The 26,232-nt window shown below is 38.4% G+C and overlaps 2 protein-coding genes across 10 annotated transcripts in view; both read right to left on the bottom strand.

Annotated features, from left to right (window-relative positions):
- Positions 1–26,232, bottom strand: part of shroom2a (shroom family member 2a) — an 89,261-nt gene that overhangs the window by 42,769 nt on the left and 20,260 nt on the right. For 3 of the 5 annotated variants that reach the window (XM_054790835.1, XM_054790837.1, XM_054790838.1), the window contains exons 1-2: positions 18,234–18,476; positions 16,047–16,260 (exon numbers count right to left, since the gene is read on the bottom strand). In XM_054790835.1, coding sequence (XP_054646810.1) covers positions 16,047–16,256 — 210 coding nt within the window. In that variant the 5' untranslated portion in view covers positions 16,257–16,260; positions 18,234–18,476. Of the gene's footprint in view, positions 1–16,046; positions 16,261–18,233; positions 18,477–26,232 lie in introns of those variants that run through there. The other 2 variants (XM_054790839.1, XM_054790836.1) reach the window with 2 other exon arrangements.
- LOC129189285 (AP-1 complex subunit sigma-2) overlaps positions 21,876–26,232 on the bottom strand; it is a 28,550-nt gene continuing 24,193 nt past the window's right edge. For all 5 annotated transcript variants that reach the window (XR_008572779.1, XR_008572780.1, XR_008572778.1 and 2 more), the window contains one exon: positions 21,876–22,292. Coding sequence is in view for 2 of the 5 variants with exons in the window: in XM_054790844.1 (XP_054646819.1) it covers positions 22,231–22,292 (62 nt within the window). In the remaining 3 variants the exon portion in view is untranslated. The remainder of the gene's footprint in view (positions 22,293–26,232) is intronic.

Below are 26,232 nucleotides of genomic sequence, written 5' to 3'. Positions count from 1 at the left end.
AATACGTCAACATACCTTGAGACAGAACTGTCTTCTTGGCGAGTGAAGATAAAGGCTGTTATTGTATTTGCAGGTAAGTTTGCAGCTTGACCAGTAGATGGCACTGTGACACTGGGAATGGAACCAACTTGTTTTGATTTTTTTATCAATTTTATTAATGCATTAGCGAGTCACAAATCCATGAGTGGTAGCGTATGCAGCCTACACCAGGGGTCTCAGACTCGCGGCCCCCGGGACGATAGTTTGCGGCCCCCGTGTTAATATGAAAAATTAATATGTGTGGCCCGCAACTTTGATATGAATGACACTTGTGTGCGGAGCCGAACGAACCAATCACGGTGAGGTATATGGTCTCGAGGGCGGGACCTCGGCCGAACGAACCAATCACGGTGAGGTATATGGTCTCGAGGGCGGGACCTCGGTCGAACGAACCAATCACAGTGAGGTATATGACCTCGGCCGGGCAGCACGTCCAACGCCTCACCGCCTTGACTACGGCTGCATTGTCTTTTGCATATTCCTTTGAATTTTTCGTATACAGTATCTGTAATGTTGTATAGCAAATCCTACCTGGACGTAATACATGATGAATGCTACGTAGTTATTTTCACTGACAGATTACTCAGTTTATTTATTTATTGAATTATGTGTAATTATCGTTATTGCCATATTGATTTGAATTGTGAATTACTGAACAATATCAACTATTTTGATGACCTGTAAACTTTGAAACTGTTAGTGTGAAATACTAATCATTACTATTTAGTATAGTAGTTGCAAAGTTTACCGGTTAGATTTTATAGATGCTATATGTTTTATAGTAAGAGGTACATCATTTTGATTGTGTGCACCCCTGATATACATGTACAATGTACATAAATACTCATATATATATATATATATATATATATATATATATATATATATATATATATAAATAAATACAATACATTACATCATGATCGTGGATAAGCAGCAGAGGACAGCCATTGTAATCGATGTGGCTATCCCCAATGATGGCAATATCAGGAAAAAGGAACACGAGAAACAAGAGAAATACCAAGGGCTCAAGGAAGAGCTGGAGAGAGCCTGGAAGGTGAATGCAACAGTGGTGCCCGTGGTCATAGGAGCACTGGGGGCCGTGTCCCCGACACTGGAGAAGTGGCTCCAGCAGATACCTGGAGAAACAGGTACCTCACCCACAGCGGGTGGGTGAGGGAAGAGTTTTTTTTGTTTTTGTTTTTTTATATACACTGTATATATTCTCTGTGTTTATAGTAGGTGGTAGATCTTTGGGACAAAGTAGCTCACAGGCTGAGCACCCCTGCACTGTATCGATAAACATATAGCCTAATATTTACATATTGACCACAATTAATTTGAAATAAAATATCTATCAAATACCATAAAAACGTTTCACTACACTTTATTTTGAAAAACATGCACTGGAATCACCTGTCTGCCGAGAAAAGCATTTAAAGTGAATGAATGCATTTGATAATAATGTTGACATTATTACCGACAGTAAATTTAAATCTAAAAAATAAAAAATCCTGCCACGGCAACGGCAGTCCACCTCCCATGCAGCCCACCACCACAGCTTCAAAAATCCTAGAGGAAACCCTGGACGATGGTCTATTATCAGTCAAAACATATTGAAATACAAGTGAAATACAAACAGTATTCCGGTCATGATGTAAGAAGAAAGTTGAAATTGAAAAAAAAAGAGCATAGAGTGAAGTTGATATTAATAATAGACTTTTTCACCGATATGAGAAAGCTGAGATGCACTTTTTCCCTGAAATATCTCTAACTCCTTAGCATATGCTGTATTGAGTTGGTACCAAATGCATTCTTGTTGCCTAGTTCATGCATGGAGGACAAGGCCTTCAAATTCAACAGCTCATCACACCATCTGCGGGACAGCCAAGGGCTGCACAACAGTTTGGCTTTCATGTCAAACTACTCATATGAAGAATGTGGCTATTAAACGGAGAATGCCCACGTGGAGCCAAACAAAGGCTTACGCAGAACATCCACATGGGAGATTTATTCTTCTTTTCCAAACACTGTGCACCACGGCCGCCTAATCAGCGCGAGCCACGGCGTGACCTTTGTTGACGCTCTTCCTTCAGGCTACAATCAGTCAAAGTGCAGCCATCCTGGATGCTCGCCTGTCCTCCAAAATAGCCTGGTGTTTCTCCGAGGAGGGGATGCGAGAGGAAGGATGTGGTGGTGGATGAGGGGGGAAGGGGAGGAAGGAATGTGTCCGTTATTTATTTAGTTTTTGCTGACAAGATGTCCCGTCGTTGACGGGATGCTGACCTCAGACCTCACGTGGGTGCCTTGGTGCGAGTGAAGCCGATACTGTCTTCTATGTCCCGTGCCTAGCCAAGTATACCACTGCTACGGATGCGACTGTCAGAAGGCTTAATGGAGTTCAAGCAAGATCAAGGCTCAGTTGGGCAGCTTTACAGCACACAGAAGGAGTGAGTCCACTTAGTTAGTCTTCCTCAGGCGACACTACTTAACCCTGCAAGGATTGCTTGAATACGTGTCTTGAGATGATGTGCCGAGAGACGCAGAACACATGTGACCTTCTATAATCTCTACCTTCCTCTCTGACTGTCATTTGTAGTGTAAAAATGCCTCAGAAACACATGGAGAGGTTGCCAAGAACTTGGGGTTGGCCAAAATGCAGTATGGTGGCCATTTTTGGTCAGGAGCGCGTTTTTTTTTTAATTGGTAGTCTTTCCTCGCCACTTTGCGGCTTCACTCTATCACGTTTTTCCAAATATACGAATTCAGGCGCGTCCAAAGTGCAGCCCGATGGCCATTTGCAGCCCAGGCCTGTTTTTTTATTGGGCCGCCACATTCTAAAAATATAACTTAACAAGAAAACTATAAACAAAAGAACAACAGCAATCATTTCACAAGAAGTCAAAATATTAAGAGAAAAAATATGCACTCTAATGAGGAAAAAGTCATAATTTAGAATAACGTAATATTGTGAGGAAAACGTAACTTCAATAAAGCTGAAATGTTAAAGAAAAAGACATTGTTTTTTACATTTATAATACAACAAGAAACAAACAAAAAAATCATTTCAAAATTTAAATTTTTGGAAAATTAGGTTGGGGAAAAACTTGTAAAAATATTATGGGTATAAAAGTAGGAAGTAGGGAGTTTTATGCTGCTGATTCTGATACCAATCATCCATGAGTGAAATTGGCAGATACCGATCGCAAGGATTAATTATACATTTTTTTACTGATTTATGATGAGTTCTATTGGCCAGGGGTGCCGTATAAAGGGGAAAAGTCAGACAATTCCAAGGTCCTCTGACTGCCATGGGGCCCAAAAAATAGGTAATTACTAATAAAATTAGTAATGAATTAATAAAAAAGGGGCGGGGTGCAATGTAATCTGATTTTCATAACATTTTTTTCGATAGAAAATATGTCTTGTGAAACTTACAGAGGATGAGACACCTTCTGGAGACTTTGGATGCGAGAGTACATTGGAGGAACTCTAGCAGGGCTTCCAGGCAGCACGAGGTGGGCTCCAAGTGAGAGAGCAGCCGGTGAGCCCGGTGTCTTCCACCACTGACACAAGGCTGCTCATCTCGTCCGATGAATTCAATTATTGTGTCCAGCATTTTGGCTGCGTTCGCTACCATTTGACTGATGATCACACCGTGAGCCTTGAAAACTCACCAAACTCCGTCAGGTGTTTGTTCTTCAAATGCCGTATTAAATTAAAGCTTTTTAATGTGCAAGACATTTTTCGTGGCATGTGTTGGCAAGTAAGTTCCACATGAGAGACATGCTTTGTTTTGTGTGAAAGAAAGTGGGAGGAGGACGCTACCCAAGACTTCAGGGCAAGATACCACACTGCATACAGGGAATACTACAGGCTGCAATCGTACGAGCCACAGGTGATCGGCTTCTACAGTATGATTGGTTTTGAAAGGCATTTATTGACATATGCCAATCACGTGCTTTTATCACTTTTTCGGCTGATACTGATTGGTGACCGATCGATCGGAGCATCCCTAGTATAAAGTCATAAATTTACAAGATGGAAAAAAAAATGAAATGAAAAAACAGCAGTCATTTTACAACAACAAACTCCAAATATGAAGACAAAAAAGTTCTATTCCAACAAGAAAAAAAGTCACAATTTTAGGAGAATGAACTCATATTATGAGGAAAAATAATGTAATTTTTGTAGAATAGACATGAAATATTTAAAACAATTTTGGAATATAATGAGAAACAAACAAAACTAAATCAAGTTGTAATTTTTAGAAAATCAGGTTGAGGAAAAAAAATTTAATATTACAAGAGTAAAGCCGAAATATTATGGGCATAAAGTCATTATTATATGAAAAGCAGAAAGTTGAAATAGAGGGGGGGGGGAAGCAGCAGAAATAAAAAAAAAAAAAAACAGCTGTCATTTTCCGAGAATGAAGTAAAAAATATTAAGAGAAAAAAAGTCATATTTAACGAGAAAAAAGTTGCAATTTTAGGAGAATGAACTCATAATATTATGAGGAAAAAATAATGTCATTTTTGTAGCATAGACCTAAAATATTTAAATACATTTCTAATAATAGTTTGGAAAACAAACAAAACAATTTTGGGAAAATTACGTTGGGGGAAAAAAGCTATGAGAATATGCAAATAAAGTCAAAATCTGAAAATGAAGTCATAATTACCAGAAGAAAATTTACAAAAAGGAAGGTGAAATGGTTGGGGGGGGGGGGGGGGGGGGGGGGGGGGGAAGCATAAATGGAAGAAACATCAACTTGTAATATTATGATGAAAATAATGTCATTTTTGTAGCAAAGAATTGAAATATTTAAGACAAACATTTTTTAAAGCCATAATATTATGAGAAACAAACAAACAACCTCTTTGAAAAATTAGGAAAAAGTTACAATAATATGGGAATAATGTTATAATATTACAAAATGAACATTTACCAAGATTATTTAAAGTAGAAAGTTGAAATATTTGCAAAATTTAAAAAAAACAACAGCAAAAACGGGCAAAAAAGCACAAAGAGCGAAGTTAATACTAATAGGCTTTTTCACCTATATCACAAAGCTGAGATGTAGTTTTTTCTTGAAACATATATAACTTCTTAGCATATCGCTTTTTTTGTGGTTGAATACGGCCTATTAGTCAAACAAACGCATATTTAAGAAAATTATTTGTATTTATTAAGCACTTTCACCCATAAAAATGGCTAAATGAACAACAATTATTATTTTTTAACATAATATTTGAGATGGATGGCAACAGGGTCTGGAACAGGCTATGACATTGTTGCTGTACACTGTTATCAGGGTAAAAAAAACATGATGTCTGTTCTGAATTCTGCTGAACGTACAGTACAGCTTTCTGAAGGAATGTTAGCCTCGTCACAAAGATAAGGAACCCAAACGTTTCATGACTTATGAAGGCTCGTGTAACACGTTAAACCCCGCCACATGACATGAACAGAATTAAATGTTTTTTTATAAATCGTGCCTTTGGAATCAAACCATTATCTCAGTGTCAGAAACGCTTCTTAAAATTGCTGAAACTGGCCAAACCAAAAGATAAACTCTTAGGATCCATATTGATTTTGTGCTCAGAAGGGAGCCCACAATGTCTCCATAGAAAGGATTCCATAATGAATCCAAGATGCGTCAGTTGATTTATGGCAGCGCGCGATAAGACAAGGCGCTGCGTTGCGCTGCTTGTACTGGCAACAATGTGTCATCCGGGAGAGAACGCCGCAACATAGACTTACTCAAACCCAGCTGTGTTTTGTAAAACAGGATTATTTAAATTGCCTGAGCGCGAGGAACTTGAAGTCCACCAAGACCTCGAGCATTACCTGAGTCATGAGAGGAATGTGAAGAATGTTAATTAGATCCAGGATAGATTTTCCATCGTGATGCTCAGACCCTTTTTGTTACACCATGTGGCCTTTTCCTTTCAATGTAAACATCAATCACAGGTCTCCAAAGTGCGGCCCAAGCGCCATTTGTACACAAGAGTAGTATTTTTAAGGTAAACATTTTTAGAAGACCCAAGCACGTCCTTATTTTGTACCAGGGACACCAACCTGTCAACTGCATCAGGCTTAGCAACTGTCTAACTTCCTTGTACATTTGTGGTAGAGCTTGTCGTGCTAAATCATTTTAACTGCGAAGCTCGCTGGTCATCGCAAGTCCATCGTTTTCAGCAGGTTTTTAAAGCCATTTTTTCCACTCTTGCAACGGGGACCATATCTTTAGCAATGTGATAGGACACCTCTTTGTGATGTGGCAGGAGTTGTGCCGCCAGCACACAGCTTCACACATTCCTCATATTGGAGTTTGTGCCGAGTTTTAAGGTGGTGAAAACATTTTTTTTATGCTCTGAATTCGAAGTACCTCCTTTGAATTTCATCAGGAGTATAGCTTTACAAAATATCAAAGTGGCAAAGTTGCATCCTTTCCTTTTTCACTTTGTGGCCCTCGCTGGAAAAATGTTTGGACACCCTTAATATGCAGTATCAGTCATGTTCCATTGATGAGAAAATAGCCACTGCCGGGAGTACTTCCTTGTTGTGGCGTGAGTCTATATTATGCCTTATTTATGTCTTATATCGTTTACTTTCTCTTATTATGTCTACTATATTTGGTAATGGGTTGTAAAGGTGACAATAGGGGTGTCATTTCATGTCTAGAGGGCTCTAATAATCTTAAAAAGCATATTAAGAAGGTCATAAACAGGTTTTCTATATCTTCTTTTCTCTTGTTACATCTACTATATTGGGTAATAGGAGTGGAAGGGTGACTACAGGGGTGTTATTCATGTCTAGAGAGCTCTAATATTAAAAACTGAATTTAGAGGGTCATAAACAGGTTTTCTATGTCTTATATCCCTTACTTTCTCTTGTTACATTTACTATATTGAGTAATAGGAGTGGAAGGGTGACTACAGGGGTGTTATTCATGTTTAGAGGGCTCTAATAATGTTAAAAAACGTATTTAGAAGGTTGTAAACAGGTTTTCTATGTCTTATATCCCTTATTTTTTTCTTGTTACATCTACTATATTGAGTAATAGGAGTGTAAAGGTGACTATAGGGCTGATATTTAATATCTGGAGGGTTCTAATAATGTTTAAAAAAAATATTTAGAAGGTTGTGAACAGGTTTTCTCTGTCTTATAGTCTCTTATGTTTACTATATTGGGTAATAGGAATGTAAAGGTGACTATAAGGGTGTTATTTAATGTCTAGAGGGCTCTAATAATGTTAAAAAATGTATTTACAAGGTCGTAAACAGGTGTTCGATTTCTTACATATTTTATTTTCTGTCAGGTCTACTAGTATATTGGGTAATAGTAGTGTAAATGTGACTATAGGGGTGTTATTTCATGTCTGGAGGGCTCTAATAATGGTAAAAGGTGTATTTAGAAGGTGATAAACAGGTTTGCTATGCTGTAACTACCAAAATATTCTATTTTTAAATAAAGAAATTCACTAATCACGGTCGGGTCTGGAACCAATGAGACGCCATACACAGGGGATTGCTGTACTGTGCTATACTCAATACTTGCGTTTAACAACATACTGGATAAAACTGAATACTTCTACAAAGCTAAGATGAAAAGTAAAAGTTGTGTGTAGGCGCACTTTGCAATGCCGTTAAACAAAATCCTCCCCAGTGAAAATGACATAAAGAAATTACACCAGGCCAGTCTCTATTTAGGGCTTTAATGACAGATTCCATTATGAGAGACAACTGCTGGGAGATAAGAGAGCAAAGAGCTGCAGCTTCCACTAAACTAGAAAAAGACTTTCACGTGCTGCTTATCTCGTTAGAGAAAACACTGCTTTTGCACGTCAGCAGCTGAGATGAGCGCCTAAATCACAACTCTGGACTCCATGTATCCCATCGCACCGTGCTGGCAAGTTCAGGGCCGTCATGCATCATTCAGACAAAATCAAACATTCCAGCCTCACTCCAGGTACCGCCAGTTATCACAATAAACGCACAAACCAAACTGCGCTGGAAACCTGACATTCCAACCTACCCTGAAGTCTGGCCAAAATCTTGCAAGATTTCAGACTTTATTGAGCACATTCAGAGAGCGATTACCGTGGTTTGCTGCACCGGGACCAAAAAAATGCATCATGAAGAGAAAAAAAGAAACATATTTGATTAACATTTGATTAACATAGAAAATTTACACCAGCATTTGCCATATTTTGACTATTCCCATAATAGTTAGACTTTGTTCCAATTGTATAACTTTTCCCCCCAACCTTATTTTCCAAAAATGACAACTTTATTTTGTTTTTTGTGTCTCACATGACATTATTTTTCCTCATGATATTAGGAGTTTATTCTTGTAAAATTGCAATCTTTTTTAATGGCTTTTTTATGTTAATATTTTGACTTTATTTCCATAAAATTACAGCTGGTTCTTTTCCATTTTCTGCTGCTTTTTTATTTCCCAACTATTTAAACTCTCTTCTTGTAAAATTCCTATTTTTACTTTATTCTCATAGCATTAGAACCTTTTCCCCAACCTAATTTTCAAAAAATTACAACTTTATTTGTTGTTTTTTTGTTTCTCATAATATTAATATTATAATATTACTTTCAAAAAGCAACAAATTTTTTCCTTTAACATTTCAAATCGATGCTACTAAAATGACATTTTTAAAATGATTTTTTTGTGTCAGAAAATGACTTTTTTCCTTATGTTTTGACTGTCATAAAATAACAGCTGTTGTCTTTTTATTAATTTCCGACTATTTCAAGTTTCCATCCCATCCATTTTCTGTACCGCTTATCCTCACTAGGGTCACGAGGGTATGCTTCATACCTATTTAGAGTTTAGAGTCTCCAATTAACCTAAGATGCATGTTTTTGGAATGTGGGAGGAAACCGGAGTACCCGGAGAAAACCCACGCACGGGGAGAACATGCTAACTCCACACAGATATGCCCACGGCAATTCGAACCCAGGTCTTCCCAATTTCCTGACTGTGATTGTGTTGCCAACAAGCTAACCACTAGACCAGTGGTCCCCAACCACCGGGCCGCACAGAAAGAAAAAGTAATTTCCATTATTTCATTTTTTTATGTTTTATTTTGAAAAGTGGTCGGATTCTCTCTGTTACATCCGTCTCACTTGACGCATGTCCATTGTGCGTGTGCTAACTTTATCTCATGCTGCACAGATAGACTACTACTGTATTTTTACCATTTTTCTTTCACCTCATATTTGGTGTCAAATGCTGATACTATGTGGGAATGCATAAAGGTAAGTTTTGATGGCTTATTGAGTGCTAATGTGTACATTTGTCTCAAGTTAATTCATGCTAGCGCACTGCCTTTTACCACACATGTCAAACAGCCATGTAATAATCTCTCTGGAAAAACTTGAACTGGTGAATGGTGGGTCGGCATTCATTTTGTGCTTTTAATTTGATGTTATTCATGTCTTAGTTTTACACAATACATAATAAATAAGATCAATTAGATCGCTATATTGTACGAAACCCCCATCCCCCGGTCCGCGGGACATTTGTGGGAACACAAGCCGGTCCGTGGGTCAAAAAAAGGTTGGGGACCACTGCACTAGACCACCTATTTCAAGTTTCTTCTTTTAAATTTTCTTCTCATAATTATGACCTTTTTCCACATAATATTTTGACTTTATTCTTGTAACATTATAACTTTTTCCTCAAACTAATTTTCCAAAACTTACAACCTTGTATATTACAACTGAATTTATGGACCAAACTAATTTCAGCCACTCTTGTTCTTCTGATCACAACCCAAAGCTCATGACCATCGGTGAGGGTGGGAACATAGATCGACCTGTAAATTGAGAGCTTTGCCTTCCGGCTCAGCTCTCTCTTCACGACGGTCCGGTACAGCTAGAGCATTACCGCAGACGACGTCAGCTGGGATAGGCTCCAGCATGCCCCCACGACCCTAAAGAGGAGAAGTGGTATAGAAAATGGATGGATGGATGGATGGATGGATGGAGATCCTAAGGCCCCCATACTGGACCCTCTCGACGCCTTGCTGCGCCTAGAATTTCTGTCCATTAAATGCAATTATTAATTAATTCTTAATAATTAACTATGAATTATTAACTTATTCAATACAAAAGACATAGTTATACGTTTTTATAAAGCCGAGTACCCGATTCCAACAATGTATTTATACGTCTTTTATGTTTTTTGCCACGAGAGGCTGACGGAGGTGATGACGCAACAATGTATTTACTCTCTTTAACGTATTCCCTCACAATTTTCATTCCACAAAAACGACCACTAGGTGGCAAAAATGCTTTTGATAAGCATTTTTTGATAAGAGCTCAGCAGGGACCAAGAGTGGGCCAAGAAACACACGACTGGAAGAGAAAGTGGGAGACCATGGACGAGTGTAGCGTGCAGAAGGTTACACATTGTAGGGAAATTTCAATGCCTGCACACACACACACACACACGCACACGCACACAAAAAATAAATAAATAAAAACACATTTTTTGTATTGCTTATGGTGTGGTATAGTTGTTCAGATATTTGAGCTGTCACAAAAGCAAAAAACATAATTTGTGTCAAAGTGAAAGTTATGCTTGAAATGTATCTTTTCGCAGAAAGCTGGTTTTCTCCCTTTTCTAAACAACAGAAAACAGTATGAACAAATGTTTTTTTTCCTGATGAAAGACGCGAGTCTAATCTTTCTTTTGGTAGAATCAATGTTTACATAACCATCCATCCATTTTCTATACCACCTCTCCTGTTTAGGGTCGCGGGGGTATGCTGGAGCCTATCCCAGCTGACTTCGGGCGACAGGCAGGGTACACCCTGGACTGGTCACCAGTCAATCGCAGGGCAAATATACACAAACAACCATTCACACTCACAATGGACAATTTAGAGTCACCAATTAATTAACTAATTAATTAACCTGACATGCATGTTTTTGGAATGTCGGAGTAAACCGGAGTACCTGGAGAAAACCCACACACAACTCCACACAGAAATGCCCAAGGGAGAATAGAACCCAGGTCTTCCCTGTTACTGTGATGGCCAACATGCTAACCACTAGAACACCGTGCGGCCGGTTATACAGTATAACCATAGAACACAATATTCTGTGTAATATACATGCTGTGTAATATTCATATATTCTGTATATAATATTACATGCTTATTCTCGTAAAATTGTGACTTTTGTTTTTGTTTCTCATAATATTACGACTTTTAAAAAACTTTAAAAATTGTTTTTAATATTTCAACCCTGTGCTACTAAAGTGCCATTATTAAAATTAGAAAATAAAATAAAATAAAAATGAAATGATTATCCTTTTCATCGAATTAGCGAGTATTCCTTTTCAAAAAGGAATGACGAGACTTTTGGAGACTCCGATATGATAGCACATTCGCTCTTCTCAACGAGCATGCTGTGGGTGCCTAAAAGCATTCATAGGCAGCTCTGTCTTGTTTGTGATGTTAAAACAAAAAAACAACAACAAAGAGAAGCGACAGAATGCAACATTTGTAGTTCTAAACTTATTTGCTTTGCTTTTCACGTTATTTGGTCACATTTTGCTAATTTGTCATGACCAACTATGCAAATTCATCTCCCCTTCAACCCACAATTGCCACAAATCGATTGCAGTCCTGTGGGAAACATTTAACAAAGCGTTTGAAATATCAGCAAGTCAGCAGTGGACCTCAGAGGTTCCACAGTGTTTTCAAGCAAAGTAAAGGTTAGAAGCTCACCGTGTCCACTTGAGGGTGTCGATGTAGTGCTCAGTGATGAACCATTAACAAGGAAAGGTTGCCAGTGTCAAACGAGCCACTTTGCACAAGACAAGCCAGTAATGTGGCCTGGTTCTTCATTACACCAGGAGGCATGAAGTGGAGCCTCAATATGGTAAAAAAAAAAAAAAAAACGCCTTGCCGTTTGAACTTTGGACCACTTTTGGGTCGATGCAAAGTAATGACGAGCGCAAACTCAAACAGGCGCTGCTGTTTTACCGCCTGGAATTAAGCAGCGAGGCCTTCGTTGGTAAATGATTACACTGTCAACATGGAGGTGAGCTTTATAAGCCAGGTGTTTTGGGAGGCAAGTGGACGTTAGGAAGGACCACAGAAGTCCCCCATTATGCAAAAGTGACTTTTTAATAACCTCGCAACTGTATTATGCCTTTCTGAGCAACAAAGCTGATCAAAATCAATCATCTCCCTCACTTGTTTGCTACGATTTTGAGAGAAGAGGTGCTCAAAGACTCGCTTTTCTCAAATTTTTGCAGCTTTCCATAGCGTCATGAAGGAAAACCCTCCTTCCTCATGGACATGATACCACTCCTGACCCCTCCACCACTTTGTGGAATTTTTTTTTTTTTTTTTTTAAAAAGCAGTCTTCGCTACACATCTTTTTGTGCAGTTAAAATGAACGTTTGTGCTGCTTCCGTTTTTGAGTTACTACAGTTTTTGTTATAGGTCAACCAAATTTCACCTAGCCCCCGACCAAAATAGTCTTATTTTTTAGTGCTGTTTTGTGTAGTTAAAATGAACGTTTGTGCTGCTTTTGTTTTTGAGTGATAACTGTTATAACAATTTATTTCATAGGTCGTCTCAAGTTCACCAAGCCCCCGAGATGCTCTGAATGAAACCAAAATAGTCTCTTTTTTTTTAGTGCTACGTTAGTGCTGTTTTGTGCGGTTAAAATTAATGCTTGTGCTGCTTTCGCTTTTGAGATATTAACGATTTAAGTTTGACCTATTACATAATCAGCCCCCCCGACATGCTCGGAATGAAACCAAAATAATCTCATTTTTTAGTGCTTCGTTAGTGCTGTTTTGTGCAGTTAGCATGAACGTTTGTGCTGCTTTGGTTTTTGAGTGATAACAGTTATAACAGTTTATTTTATAGGTCGTCTCAAATTCACCCAGCCCCCGACATGCTCAAAATGAAACCAAAATAGTCTCATTCTTTTCATCGTCTTTTGTGCTGTTTGGTGCAAATAAATACATTTGTTTTAATTTGTGGTTTAAAAGATTTCTCCGATGATGACGTCACTGCCTACTGTGCGCACCGGAAATGATCCTTTGTTGTTGCTGCGGCTCCTCCGGTACCAATGAACATCTGGTGTGAGTAACTAACTTCGTTGTTGTAAACTTTTTAAAACTTGTCCTATTTTAGTGTCACTGGCACAGGAAGAACGCCAGGTAAAATAGTTACCATGTTAAATCATTATATTGTATTGACAGTTTTGGTAACAGCAGCGGTTTTGGGTTAATGTGCGACTTCTTGTCAAGGTGTTACGTATATTAGCTACTGACACACATCTTTCAGAAACGTGACACTAATATGATGTATATTTCGTTTTCTTGATACAAATATGACATCTTTGTTATGTAAAAGGTAGATGACGTTGGTATGTACTTTAGTAACCTTTTTTGAGTCCTTGTTTGTTTATAGAGGTTTTAAGCTATATTGTTAATTATTCACCAGACATCATGACAAATGTACATTTGTAGATACACACAAGTATTTGAAGGTGACTGCATGATTTTGAAAATTAAGTTATTATCACATGATGCATTAAGTGGAATATTCTTATGTTATTTACTTTGCAGATGCATGCATGTTTTCGGTCTATGTTGTGCATTAGCAAATAATTAGCTATACAGTGTGATTTAGCATTTATTGCAAGACAAATGTAGCATTGCATTAGCATCAATGCTGGGAATTTTTAAATTAACTTTACACGTACTCTACATTGGCCAGAGATGTAAAATGTGAGATGAGTAAGATGTGATTTGGAGGAAATAAATGGTGAGATGAACAGGTAAAACTGATGAAAATTGTTGTTTCAGACTTGTCACTCCACAGGTGTACAGTATATGTCTGACCACCACCTACAGGCAGTGAAGCGTAGTCTTCTTAAATAAATGAACAGAACACTTGCTTTGCATTGCTTTCTTTTTTAATTGGCATTTTAAACATGTTTTTGATTGACATGAAAACTGAACAAGGAGGAGGATCAGGTAGATCAGGTAAAAACCATTGTTATTTGCAACACCACTTTTGCTTGCTTTGGAGTGTTGTGACTGGATGACGTCATCACCGGAGAAATCTTTTAAACCACAAATTAAAACAAATGCATTTTATTTGCACCAAACAGCACAAATGAAGATGAAAAGAATGAGACTATTTTGGTTTCATTCCGAGCATGTTGGGGGGCTGATTATGTAATAGGTCAAAAATCCTTAATATCTCAAAAATAGGTCAAAAATCGTTAATATCTCAAAAGCGAAAGCAGCACAAACCTTCATTTTAACTGCACAAAACAGCACTAACGTAGCACTAAAAAATGAGATTATTTGGTTTCATTCTGAGCATGTCGGGGGGCTGATTATGTAATAAGTAAAAAATCCTTAATATTTCAAAAATAGGTCAAAAATTGTTAATATCTGAAAAGCGAAAGCAGCACAAACCTTCATTTTAACTGCACAAAACAGCACTAACGTAGCACTAAAAAATGAGATTATTTGGTTTCATTCTGAGCATGTCGGGGGCTTGGTGAATTTTGGTTGACCTATAAAATAAACTGTAATAACTCAAAAACGAAAGCAGCACAAACGTTCATTTTAACTGCACAAAACAGCACAAATGTAGCACTAAAAAATTTGACTATTTCACTAGAGTTTTGAGTGGGGTGGGGGGCCAACTTCACTCAGGTCAAGTAAATTCATGCTAGCCTGTTACAAAACAACAAAAACAAACTCCAGGCTCCTACTGGTGGAAAGTGGGTGTATATACATGTTGTGCTTTTAATTTGATGCTGCCCCCAAAAAGGTTTGAGACCACTGCAATTACTGCAATTTGGTTTTGATTTTTTTTTATTATTCATTTTTTAATTATAGTATTATTTATTATTATTATTTCATTTTATTTAGAAACTTAGATTTTTTTAATTTAAAAAAATCAATAATTTTTTTTTTATAAAGGCCTTTACAAGATATCTTTAAATGCAGCTCTGCCAACTATCCGTCAGTCAGCTACAGACATTAAATCTGCAAGTTTGATCATGTACATCTTTAGTTTATACTTTTACTATTGTAATATTTTATGATTATTTGTATTATTGTTTTTATTTGTATATTGTTTTTATTTATATTATTATTTTATTTATGTTCTCCCCTTGCGTGCGTGGGTTTTCTCCGGGTACTCCGGTTTCCTCCCACATTCCAAAAACATGCATGTGGGGTTAAATTGGGGAGACTCTAAATTGTCCATAGGTATGAATGTGAGTGTGAATGCTTGTTTGTCTATATGTGCCCTGCCATTGGCTGGCCACCAGTCCAGGGTGTACCTCGCTTTTCGTCCAAAGTCAGATGGGATAGGCTCTAGTAGTTTTTCTATCAGCGAATATACTAACCTAGCGTGACGTTAAAATGTAATGTTAGCACTATAGCTCACATAGCTACGCTTGTGTTGCTAACGTTTGTGTCAAAAAACTTTTGGATTTATTATTTTACATTTTTATTGATTGCATTTCATTTATCTATTTATATATATATATATATATATATATATATATATATATATATATATATATATATATATATATACACATACATACACACACACGCACACACACACACACACACACCACTTATTTTTTTGAAGAAAAAAAAAAAACAAGCTGGCTTTGATACACATGTTCAAATAAATCCACATGTTCCCAAAGGTTTGCAAGTCACATGACTTGTAGGTTCCTGTCTGTGGAGGTGTGGCTACCAAGCATTCATCTCATTCTGCATAGCACAATGTTTTGTGAGTGACAGGAAGAAAAACTCTTTTGATGTATTCCCTGTCATGCAGTGTTACCTCAAGAGGAGGCATTTTGGAACGCATGCAGCCTAAACCTTTTACATTGACACTCTAGACTAGTTATTGCTTTGATTAAAATCAACGTATTCTCCTGATGAGATCTGAAAAAGGAAAGCAGCTGGGTTACCTTGGTGATGAGCAGAGCTTCACGATGCTCCAGCCCGCCCCGGAGCGTAAATCCCCACGGTGCGCCTCCAGAAAGGAACACTTCCACCAACTTCCAGCCATCCCCGTCTCGGTTCCTGGCTGCTTCTAGCTCTCCTGCTTCGTGCCTCACGTGCCAATGGCTGCCAGCTTCTATGTAGTGCAGATCTATCGCGTACTGCTCGGAATCCATGGCACTGCAAGAGCGGGGAAAAGGGTCGGGTCACTCACAATAAAATGTGCTTCATGTTGCAATGTGACTTAAAGCATTGCCTGTACAGTAAATAGGTTGAAGGCACCAGTTTGACCCTGGTACAGATTTATTTTGAAATCATAACAACTTAGAAGTGCATTATAAAATAGAGCACGGGTGTCCAAAAGTTTTTCTGGCAAGGGCCACATAGTGAAAAATGAAAGGATGCAACATTTGCCACTTTGATATTTTATAAATATGCTAACAAGTTATACAGTATATATTTCAAGAAAAAGCTTTGTGATATCGGTGAAATGCAAATAAAATTACATTAGTTTATTCTTGTAAAATTTTGACTTTTTTCCCCTCATTTGAATATTTTCACTTTATTCTAAAATGACTGCTGTTTTTTTCCCATTTCTGTGGGTTATTTTTTTAAATATCCAACTATTCAATCTTTCCTTTGTAAATTTTCTTCTTGTAATTATGACTTTATTCTCGTAATATAACTTGTTCCCCAGCCTAAATTTACAAAAATTACAACTTTATTCTTCGTTTAGTTTGTTTCTTATATTAAATCTGTTTTAAAAATTATTCCTTAAATATTTAAGCTCTGTGCTATGAAAACGACAATATATTTCCTCATAATATTACAAGTTTATTCATGTAAAACTGACTTTTTTCCTCGTTAAAATACAACAGTTTTATCTTAATACTTTATTCCCATAAAATGACAGCTGTTTTTGTCCTCATTTCTGCAGATTTCTTTTTCATTTCCAAAAACGGCAACTTTCCTCTTGTAAATTTTCTTCTCATTATTAGGACATTATTCCCATATTATTTGGACTTTATTCTCCTAATATTATAAAATTTCCAAAAATTACAACTTTTATTGTATAGTTTTTCTTTAATACAATTTCTTTTTTTCTTTAATATTTAATTTATTTTTTCTTTAACATTTCAGGTCAATGTGACTAAAATGACATTATTTTTACTCATAATATTACAAGTTTATTCTTGTAATATCGGAAAATTTCACCTTTTTTCATATCCAATTCCAACTTGTCTCTTAATATTTTGACTTTTTTGTAAAATTGCAGCAGATTTTTCCATTTCTGCTGCTGTTGGCTTTTGTTTTTAAATTTTCAACAATTACAACTTGTAAATTTCCTCATAATTATACCTTTATTCCGACAATATTTTGACTTTATTTTTATAATATAATTTTTTCCACAAAGCAATTTTCCAAAAATGGCAATATCATTCTTAGTTTTGTTTGTTTCTTATATTATGATATCTCCGGAAAAAAAATCCATTATTATTTGGACATTATGCTACTAAAGTAAGCTACTAAGTGCCATGGGCTGCACTTTGGGCACCCCGCTTTAGCTGATGGCAGACGGAATGGGTAAACGGCAGCCTTCATGTGAAAGCATGTATGGCTCTTCTCAACGAGCAGGGGGTGCCACATGATGATGATGATGATAAAAAGATCCAGATTTGTCGCCCTGGTGCTTTAGAGCTTGTCAATATCCATTCTGGCAACTTCCACTAGTTTTTTCAATGATTACTTTTTGCCAGTTTGTAGTTATGTCAGTGACAGCCAACGTCTGGACATGTGCTCTCATTTGAAACGCCTCATAGTTCGACAAGTTTTTTCTTGTTGGAATGTTGATCGATGAACATTTCAACATTTGTTTTGTTGTTTTAGCTGGAGAACAACAAAACAAAGACGATAACACCTGTTGTCACAGTCCAGACGGGCCAGCTTAATGCTCTTAACGCACAGAATGGAACACAATAAGCGACACAAAGGCGATCGTCTTCGTCCTTAGTGTCGACAAAGTACAAGCAGCAAAAGTCGCCTTTTCGTTATTTTACCAGAAGAAGTGAAAATCCAAAGCGCAAAATAAACTCCGAATTGTTATCTTCAGCGAGGAAGAGGAACAAGAGTGGACTTTAAAAGGCTGGGCTTACCTGCTGGGAGTTCGACTTGTAGATCGCTGCCGCGCTAGCCAACTTATCTTTTTTACTCTTCATTTACACTTTTTCATCTTGTCCTACTTCTTCCAAGCGCACCCCTCGTCGAACACAAAAGTGTGCGAGAGCCTCCCCGAGGAGATGGACGTTCGAGTGGGACGCGAAAGGCAGCAACACACAGCCGACACACACACACACACACATATATATATACAGATAGATATACATAGCTAGCTAGCTGGCTAACTAGCTGTGGAAGTACGCCACAACAGCGCCCCCTACTGCCAGCGGCCCAACACTACTACTTACTGTTTTTTAAATAAATGAAGCTTCTTGTCAATATTTTGTTATTCATAGTCAACATATATATATATATATATATATATATATATATATATATATATATATACACTTTCACTTTTGGGGTGTCTTTGATTTCCCCCCTCTATAGGGTGATCATTTTGTTACTAATACATCACCCAATTATTATCAGGAAAGATATTCAAGATCATTTTTCCCCCAGTTTAGATCTGATGTGTTTTCCAAGTGTTCCTTTAATTTTTTTGAGCAGTGTATATATATATATATATATATATATATATATATATATATATATATATATATATATATATACATATACTTTAACGTGTATTTCACATTAAATTACCAGAAATTTGCTCCAGTTGGATTTTCTTAATCTCCGCTTGGTCATCTCTGTACTCCGGGTTCTCTGGTTTCCTCCCACATTCCAAAAACATGCATGTTAGGTTAATTGGCGTCTCTAAATTGCCCACAGGTATGAATGTGCGTGTGAATGACTGTTTGCCTGTATCTCCTGCGATTAACTGGCGACCAGTTCAGGGTGTACCCCGCCTCTCACTCTAAGTCAGCTGGGATAGGCTCCAGTATGCCCCCGTGACCCTAGTGAGGATAAGCGGCATAGAAAAAAAACGGATGGATGGATGGCTTTCCTTATTAGTGCTAGTGATAGACGATAGTGATAGACGATACTGCCATATTTTGGTATCGATCCGATACCAAGTGACTACAGTACAGGGCCAGGTATCGCCGATATCTATACTGTTACCGATGCTTTTCACTCAAAATTTGTAAGGTTTATTTTAATTTTTGCATTAATTTGCTGATCATTCAATATTCAGAGTAAGCCACAGCATCAAGTTGTATCGTTTTTTAAATCAACAAACTTATTTGCGATCAACAAAACACAACTGTTAAAAATGGTAGTTGTTGCTTTATTTTGATTGGCAATTGTATGCCCCAGAAGGGAGTATATGTATTATTTTGTTGACATGACATTATTGTATTAAATATGAAATACTATACACTAGGTCCCCAACTTACGAACATCCGACTTGCGAACATTCGCGGATACGAACACAAGCCGACTGGTCTATATTTTATTTTATTTGCCTTGTAGTCAATCGCTCCATCAGTATTTATACTGCTACTGTACATGCTTGACCAGTAGAGGGCACTGTGACACTGCTAATGGGACCAACAGGAGAGAAAGACGAGGAAGAGGAGGTAGGAAGGCTAAGAGTTTTATGATACAATCCGGACAGAGCGTGTGATTAAAGTTTATGAAGAGTTAATAGGCCTGCTTAATTCTACACCACCCACAGAACACTACCTCTTTTGGAAGAGTCTAACCACGACGACCATTTTTACTTTTTTCAATATCTCCTCCTCCTCCACCACAACAACGTATGCTCGACCACTCCTCTTCAAAGGTAAATAACATTTATCATTGCGTATTATTATATCATTTTTATTATTATTGTTTTTTTTCAATAATTATCCTCGTTTAATGATACTACTGCATCCAAACTCATATTTACATACATACACATATACTGTACATGTATACACGTACATGTAGTACCTATATCATTGGTAATATTACCTTTTGTTGGACTTATGGACAAATCGACTTGCGAACGGTCGTCTGGAACCAATTGTGTTCATTAGTTGGGGACCTAGTGTATATGAAGACCTTGTCTGTACACTACTGGGTATCAGATCGATACCATAATTTGCAGTATCATCCACCACAGCACGTCCCACTTCCGGTGCAATACGGAAAACATCACCAGCTTAAAGATTTGTTTTTTCATTTGAATTCAAACATAGTAAAATTACATATATATATAAATGATTTATTTATTTTATATATATGATATATACTGCTCAAAAAATAAAGGGAACACTAAAATAACACATCCTAGATCTGAATGAATGAAATATTCTTATTAAATACTTTGTTCTTTACATAGTTGAATGTGCTGACAACAAAAGCACACAAAAATTATCAATGGAAATCGAATTTATTAATATTATTATTATTATTATTGGGTTTGTGTTGTGTCCACCTGTGTGAAATTGCATGTGAAATTGATTGTCAATCTGTGTTGCTTCCTAAGAGGACAGTTTGCTTTGACAGAAGTGTAATTGAAATTGTGATTGATGAAGCATTCCCTTTATTTTCCCTTTAACTTTACCCCAGTACCAGGAACTTGATCTCACCCTGGAAGCATAAACTTTACCTTGGAACCAAGAATTTTAGCAGGAACTGGGAACTTTACCCCAGAACCAGGAAATTTAACCCGGAACCAGGAGCCTTACCTTGGAGCTAGGAAATGTACACCAAACCTGGCAACTTTACCTTGGAATCAGGAACTTTACTTGGAACCAGGAATTTTACCTCAAACACAGAACTTTACCCTGGAACCAAAAACTTTACCTCAGTATCAAGAAGTTTACTGGGAATCAGTAACTTTAGCCCAGAACTGTGAACTCGAACCCGGAACCAGGAACTTTCCCTCAGAACTAGGAAATTTACACCAAAACCAGAAACTTTATCTTGGAATCAAGAACTTTACCTGGAATCAGTAACTTCACCCCTGAACCAGGAACTTTACCTCAGAACTAGGAAATTTACACCAAAACCAGAAACTTTATCTTGGAATCAAGAACTTTACCTGGAATCAGTAACTTCACCCCTGAACCAGGAACTTTACCTCAGAACTAGGAACTTTACCCCAGTACCAGAAACAAGGAACTTTAACTCGGAACTAGGCACTTTACCTACAACTGGGTACTTTACCCCGGAGCATGTAAATTTAACCTGGAACTAGGAACTTTACCTCGGAATCAGTAACTTTACCCCAGGACCAGGAGCTTTACACCAGTACTACAAACTTGACCTTGAACTAAGAACTTTACCCTGGAAGCAGGAATATTGCCCTTGAACCAAGAACTTTACCTTGGAACCAGGAAGTTTACCTGGAATCAGCAACTTTAACCCGGGACCGTGAACTTTACTTCAGAGCTAGGAACTACAAACCAGTACCAGGAACTTAACTTCAAACTAACATCTTTACCTTGCAACCAGGAACTTTACCCCAGAACTTTACCTGGAACTAATAACCTGACCTCAGAACCATTCCATCTTGGTGTCTTTTAATGCAGAAGGGCGAGTAGGAAAAAGTGTAAGCGAATGTAAGAACAGGGGGTGTTTGGCACACCTGCACAGTCTGATGAGATCCAGTAAGATCTGTGGTGTTCACACAGAAACAAGTTTCCAGTGAAATAGGGGCACAATCAACAGTACTTCCTCTGATAAGTCTTCCAGTGCAACTTTATTTTTTTCAAGCTCAGGCCGCCTTCCAGTGTCTGAATACAGCAGACAGCCAACAAGAGTATAAAAATGTTATTTTCCGATAACTCTTTGGCTCTGTGGATGTAATACTTTGACTTCCCTTTTTAAACACTAAATATAAAGCCTATACAATATACATACAAAACATACAGACGCCAGTACAGCGGATCAGCATCAGCTTTTGTCAACGAGAACATGTGCTAGTGAACAGTCACACTAAAAACAAAGAGTGATACATTAAAATAAAAAAAGAGGGATTGCGAGCATGTGTGCTGTTAAAATTGGCTAATGCAGCAGGATAGAAGGGGGCGTGGCCTATGGAGGATGTATTATGCCAATCCGATTTCCTCCAGTACACTTCGCGGTGTCTCTCCATCCTGTGGATGAACAACAACAACTACATTAAAGGTCAAACACACACATTGACAAAGCTCAGTTTTGAAATTAGTAAAATAATTACATGTTACAATCATCAGTAATAAAAGTTCGGGCCTATGCAATATTAGTACAACTATCGTATTCATATTTTATTTTATTTATAGTTTTTTTACCAAAATATAAATGTTAAATACAGTAGTACCTCGCATAACGTAAACCTCCTTTTACGTAAATTCCACTGAACGTAAAGAATTTATGTAAAGTTTTTGCATCGTATTATGAAAGAAATTCCATATAACGTAAAGCGTCAAGTCGGTGCAAGTTCAGAAATTCGATTTGTTTAGCGCTTGGTGACGCCTTCTGACGCTTCACGCTCTCATTGGCTGATTATCGGGGCACCGCCTCCGCTCTCATCTCATTGGCTGATTATCAGGGCACCGCCTACGCTCTCATCTCATTGGCTGACTTATCCAGCACGTCCGTGTGCCTGTGTGAGAGACATGCTGCTCCCTTTAACCTCTCATCGTAGTCGCCCTTAAGCTAGTTTGCACGCATTGAAATCTCGTTTTAATATTTTTACTTTTCTTTGTGTTAAAATTACCGTAATCATGGGCCCTAAACCAAGTGTAAGTGATAAGAAAAAAAGGGAAAAGTTGTCGATAGAAACCAAGCAAGAAATTATCCAGAAATTCTGATGCTTCACGCTCTCATTGGCTGATTATCGGGGCACCGCCTCCGCTCTCATCTCATTGGATGATTATTGGGGCACCGCCTACACTCTCATCTCATTGGCTGATTGTCCCTTCAAACTCCTTCCTCTTCGTAGTCCCCCTGAAACTAACTTAAACAATTAAGTTAAGTTACAAATTAAAATTTTGCACACAGCATTATCGTGTAGTGCGTGTGTGTTTGTCTGTGAGACCAGCTGACTCTTAGACTCTTTGAGTCGTGTTTCGATTCAGGCTAATCCTCCTCCTCCTTCCTGCCTCCACTTGCGCTCCTGAGCAAGACATCTCGTGAACGGTAAGATTGTTTTTGTTTTTCAGTTTTATTCATTTACAGTAATCTTATTTATTTCCGTATTTTATATTGGAATGTTATTCTATTATGTTTATGCTAACGTTTTCTTATATTTTCCCACCATATTTGGTGGACTTTGAATATTTTGAAGTGCCAAAGGGGTGAGTTTGGGAAGATCTTGGAACTGATTAGGCTATTTACATGTATTTTACGCTTCGTATAACATAAAAACCCTATAACATAAAGGTTCTTGGAACGGATTATTTACGTTGTAGGGGCGGCTACTGTACATACATTTAATAAATATAATAGATGCACAATTTTTAGGCCAATGTAATATATTTTTTTAAATAGGGTTTTCGATGGCAAAATACAAAAAAAAAATGTTAAATGCATATGCTTAAGCGATATAAGAGATGTACCTGTAATAACATTTTATAGCTAATGCATTAATAAAGTAATTTTAACTATTAATAAAATAATAATAAAATAATTTCTGTCAATTGTCATCAGCTGTGACACACTGCCACCCAAGCGACTGCACCTAAAGTTGGACTTACCGTAAAGCACCGTGTATAAACCGCACCCCTGTATTAACCGCACCCCAATTTTCAGGCTCACGGCGGGGAAAAAAAAAAAGTTTAGTTCATAAATGTTTGCCAACTCTTTCATCTCAAATCAACATGCGCAAAGGTACTAAGCAATTTCAAAAAGAAGAAGAAAGGCGAAATCTGCCGTCCATCAATTCATCTGCAATGGAATTCATGTAAGAAAAGTTGATTTCTGACACAACCTGCCAATCATACACGCACACACTATACACACCAAAGTAACACTCAAACGTAACACTCATGCCGAACTTCGGCTTCTCGATCTTTAATATTATTTTTAATATATTTATATTTAATATTATATCACGGTGTGAAAATAAAGACAGCAGCCGTCAGATAAGTTAGAAAGAAATTGCATACACTAGCATTTTCAGCAACTGTACAGCAGAGGGCGCTAAAGTCAAAGCAACTGTCTGACCCACAGACGGCTATTCCCAAATGGGCTTCTGGTCAATTTCTCCCCGTATTTATAGCCAAATTCTGGCCTAGCGGACCCAAGCATCCACGAACTTGCGTCTAGCGCCGCCAAACTTTGACTGGGCGTTGTTGGAGCGGTGATGAACTTTGCTGTGGCGGAAAATTGGCCACTCCTATATTTTGTGCAGCTCAAAACTTTCGGAGCGGTAGGAGGGACCATCAGCGGTGGCCGAGCGAATACGGCGTTGCCTTAACGGGGGCCAACTTCTGTTAAACGGTGGTGAACGGTTACGAGCGGTGATGAATTTTTTTTCACCGCTCCAGGAACGCTACAGCAAAGTTCGGGTGGTGTGACCGGGCTTGTAGTACGAGTGATCTTCCGCTGAAGCGTTGTAGAAGCGTTGTCTGATATTATTTTTCAGTCCGAGTCTGGTCACAGACCTGTCATCGTGTATAAACCGCACCCCGATTTTTTGCTTCTTACCGGTGGAAAAAGGTGCGGTTTATACACCGTGATTTACGGTATATCCTGACGTACATGTTACCACACACATGGGCTTCGCAATTTTAGGGAAATTTGTTGGCCGTGGCCAGTGTAACGAGTTAAAAGCATTGTTAATTTCACCAAAACACTTAGAGCATTATTGTTATGTTGTATGTATAAATATGTTAATGTACTGGTTTTGTGTGGTGCGAGTGTTGCGTCAGTGTGTGCTGGAGCGTGGTGACGTCATCATGTCACGGGGCGTGTGCGCTCTCGTCCATACTTGTTTCTGGCATGGACGAGGTGATACGTAAAATGTGCTCTTTCCCCGAGAGTTGTGTGAAGTGTGTGTGAGAAGTTGGTGTACTGTGTCGTCGCAGACTGTGCTGTGTTGTGTGTAGTATCATGGATGTCGAGTGAGAGTTTTCGCCGTTTGTTTCGTGTACTTTGGAACTTTAGTTGCTGACGAGGTGAAGGCTAGCTTTGCTAGCACAGGTCGGCTAGCGGCCATCTCTTCATGTCTGCACATGTGCGATCCATTTTGTATCTCCTTTTTGATTCCCAGGGGAACCAGGGAATGCATGGAGGAGCACACAGCTCACTCACTGTATGTTTTACACAGAAATAAAAGACCTCAAAGACCCTCAAGTCTCCTTCCTTCATAACCCACCAGAACACAATGCAGAGGAATGTAAGGCGGGTTACACCAGCACGTAGAGGACGTAGAGTATGAGATGGGTTGGAAGTGTGCCGTACTCATGGAGTTGATTTGTTTCAAGTTTCAAGAGAGTTTTATTGTCATGTGCATAGTACAACAGCAGTTATACCATGCAATGAAAATCTTATTCTGTTCATTCTCCCAAGAAAAGAAAGAAAACAAATGTGACACCCACGTGCTTGCCACTCGCCCGCCGTTGCTAGCTTTAGATCGTGAGAGCAGCACGCGACTCATGCGTGCTAGGTGCGCTTCATGTCAGGCTGTCGTACGTTTCATTCACTGGGGACGTACCGTGTGTGGGCATCGAACGAGTCTCGTGTAGCCCACTCACTTCGATTGCAAGATGCGCATACTGGCTTCCTACGGCTATCGTGACCAGAGTGTACAGTGGGAAGAGCTGGCGGCCGTGGCCGGGCAAGGCGCATTAATGCCGGACACGCTACGTGAGCAGCTGCCGTGCGTCCACGTAGGTTGGGAGAGCAAGCGTGTCCAGCTGGAGGGGTAGCCCGCCGCTGCCGTGGCCTGGCAATGCACACAATGTGCTTTTAAACTTGCGGCACACGCACTCCTCCTCTGCCTTGCCCTTGCACGCAGAAAATTATTTTCATCCCAATTTTCTTCCCACGGGCTTTGTGCCTCGGTGCCACGCATGCACGAGGACTACCACTTCCTCCTTTAACAAACAGCGC

Source organism: Dunckerocampus dactyliophorus, chromosome 10 (genome assembly GCF_027744805.1).
Source record: "Dunckerocampus dactyliophorus isolate RoL2022-P2 chromosome 10, RoL_Ddac_1.1, whole genome shotgun sequence".
Classification (NCBI taxonomy): domain Eukaryota; kingdom Metazoa; phylum Chordata; class Actinopteri; order Syngnathiformes; family Syngnathidae; genus Dunckerocampus; species Dunckerocampus dactyliophorus.
Note: the sequence above shows the minus strand (reverse complement) of the source record. Positions and strands in the feature narration are given on the sequence as shown.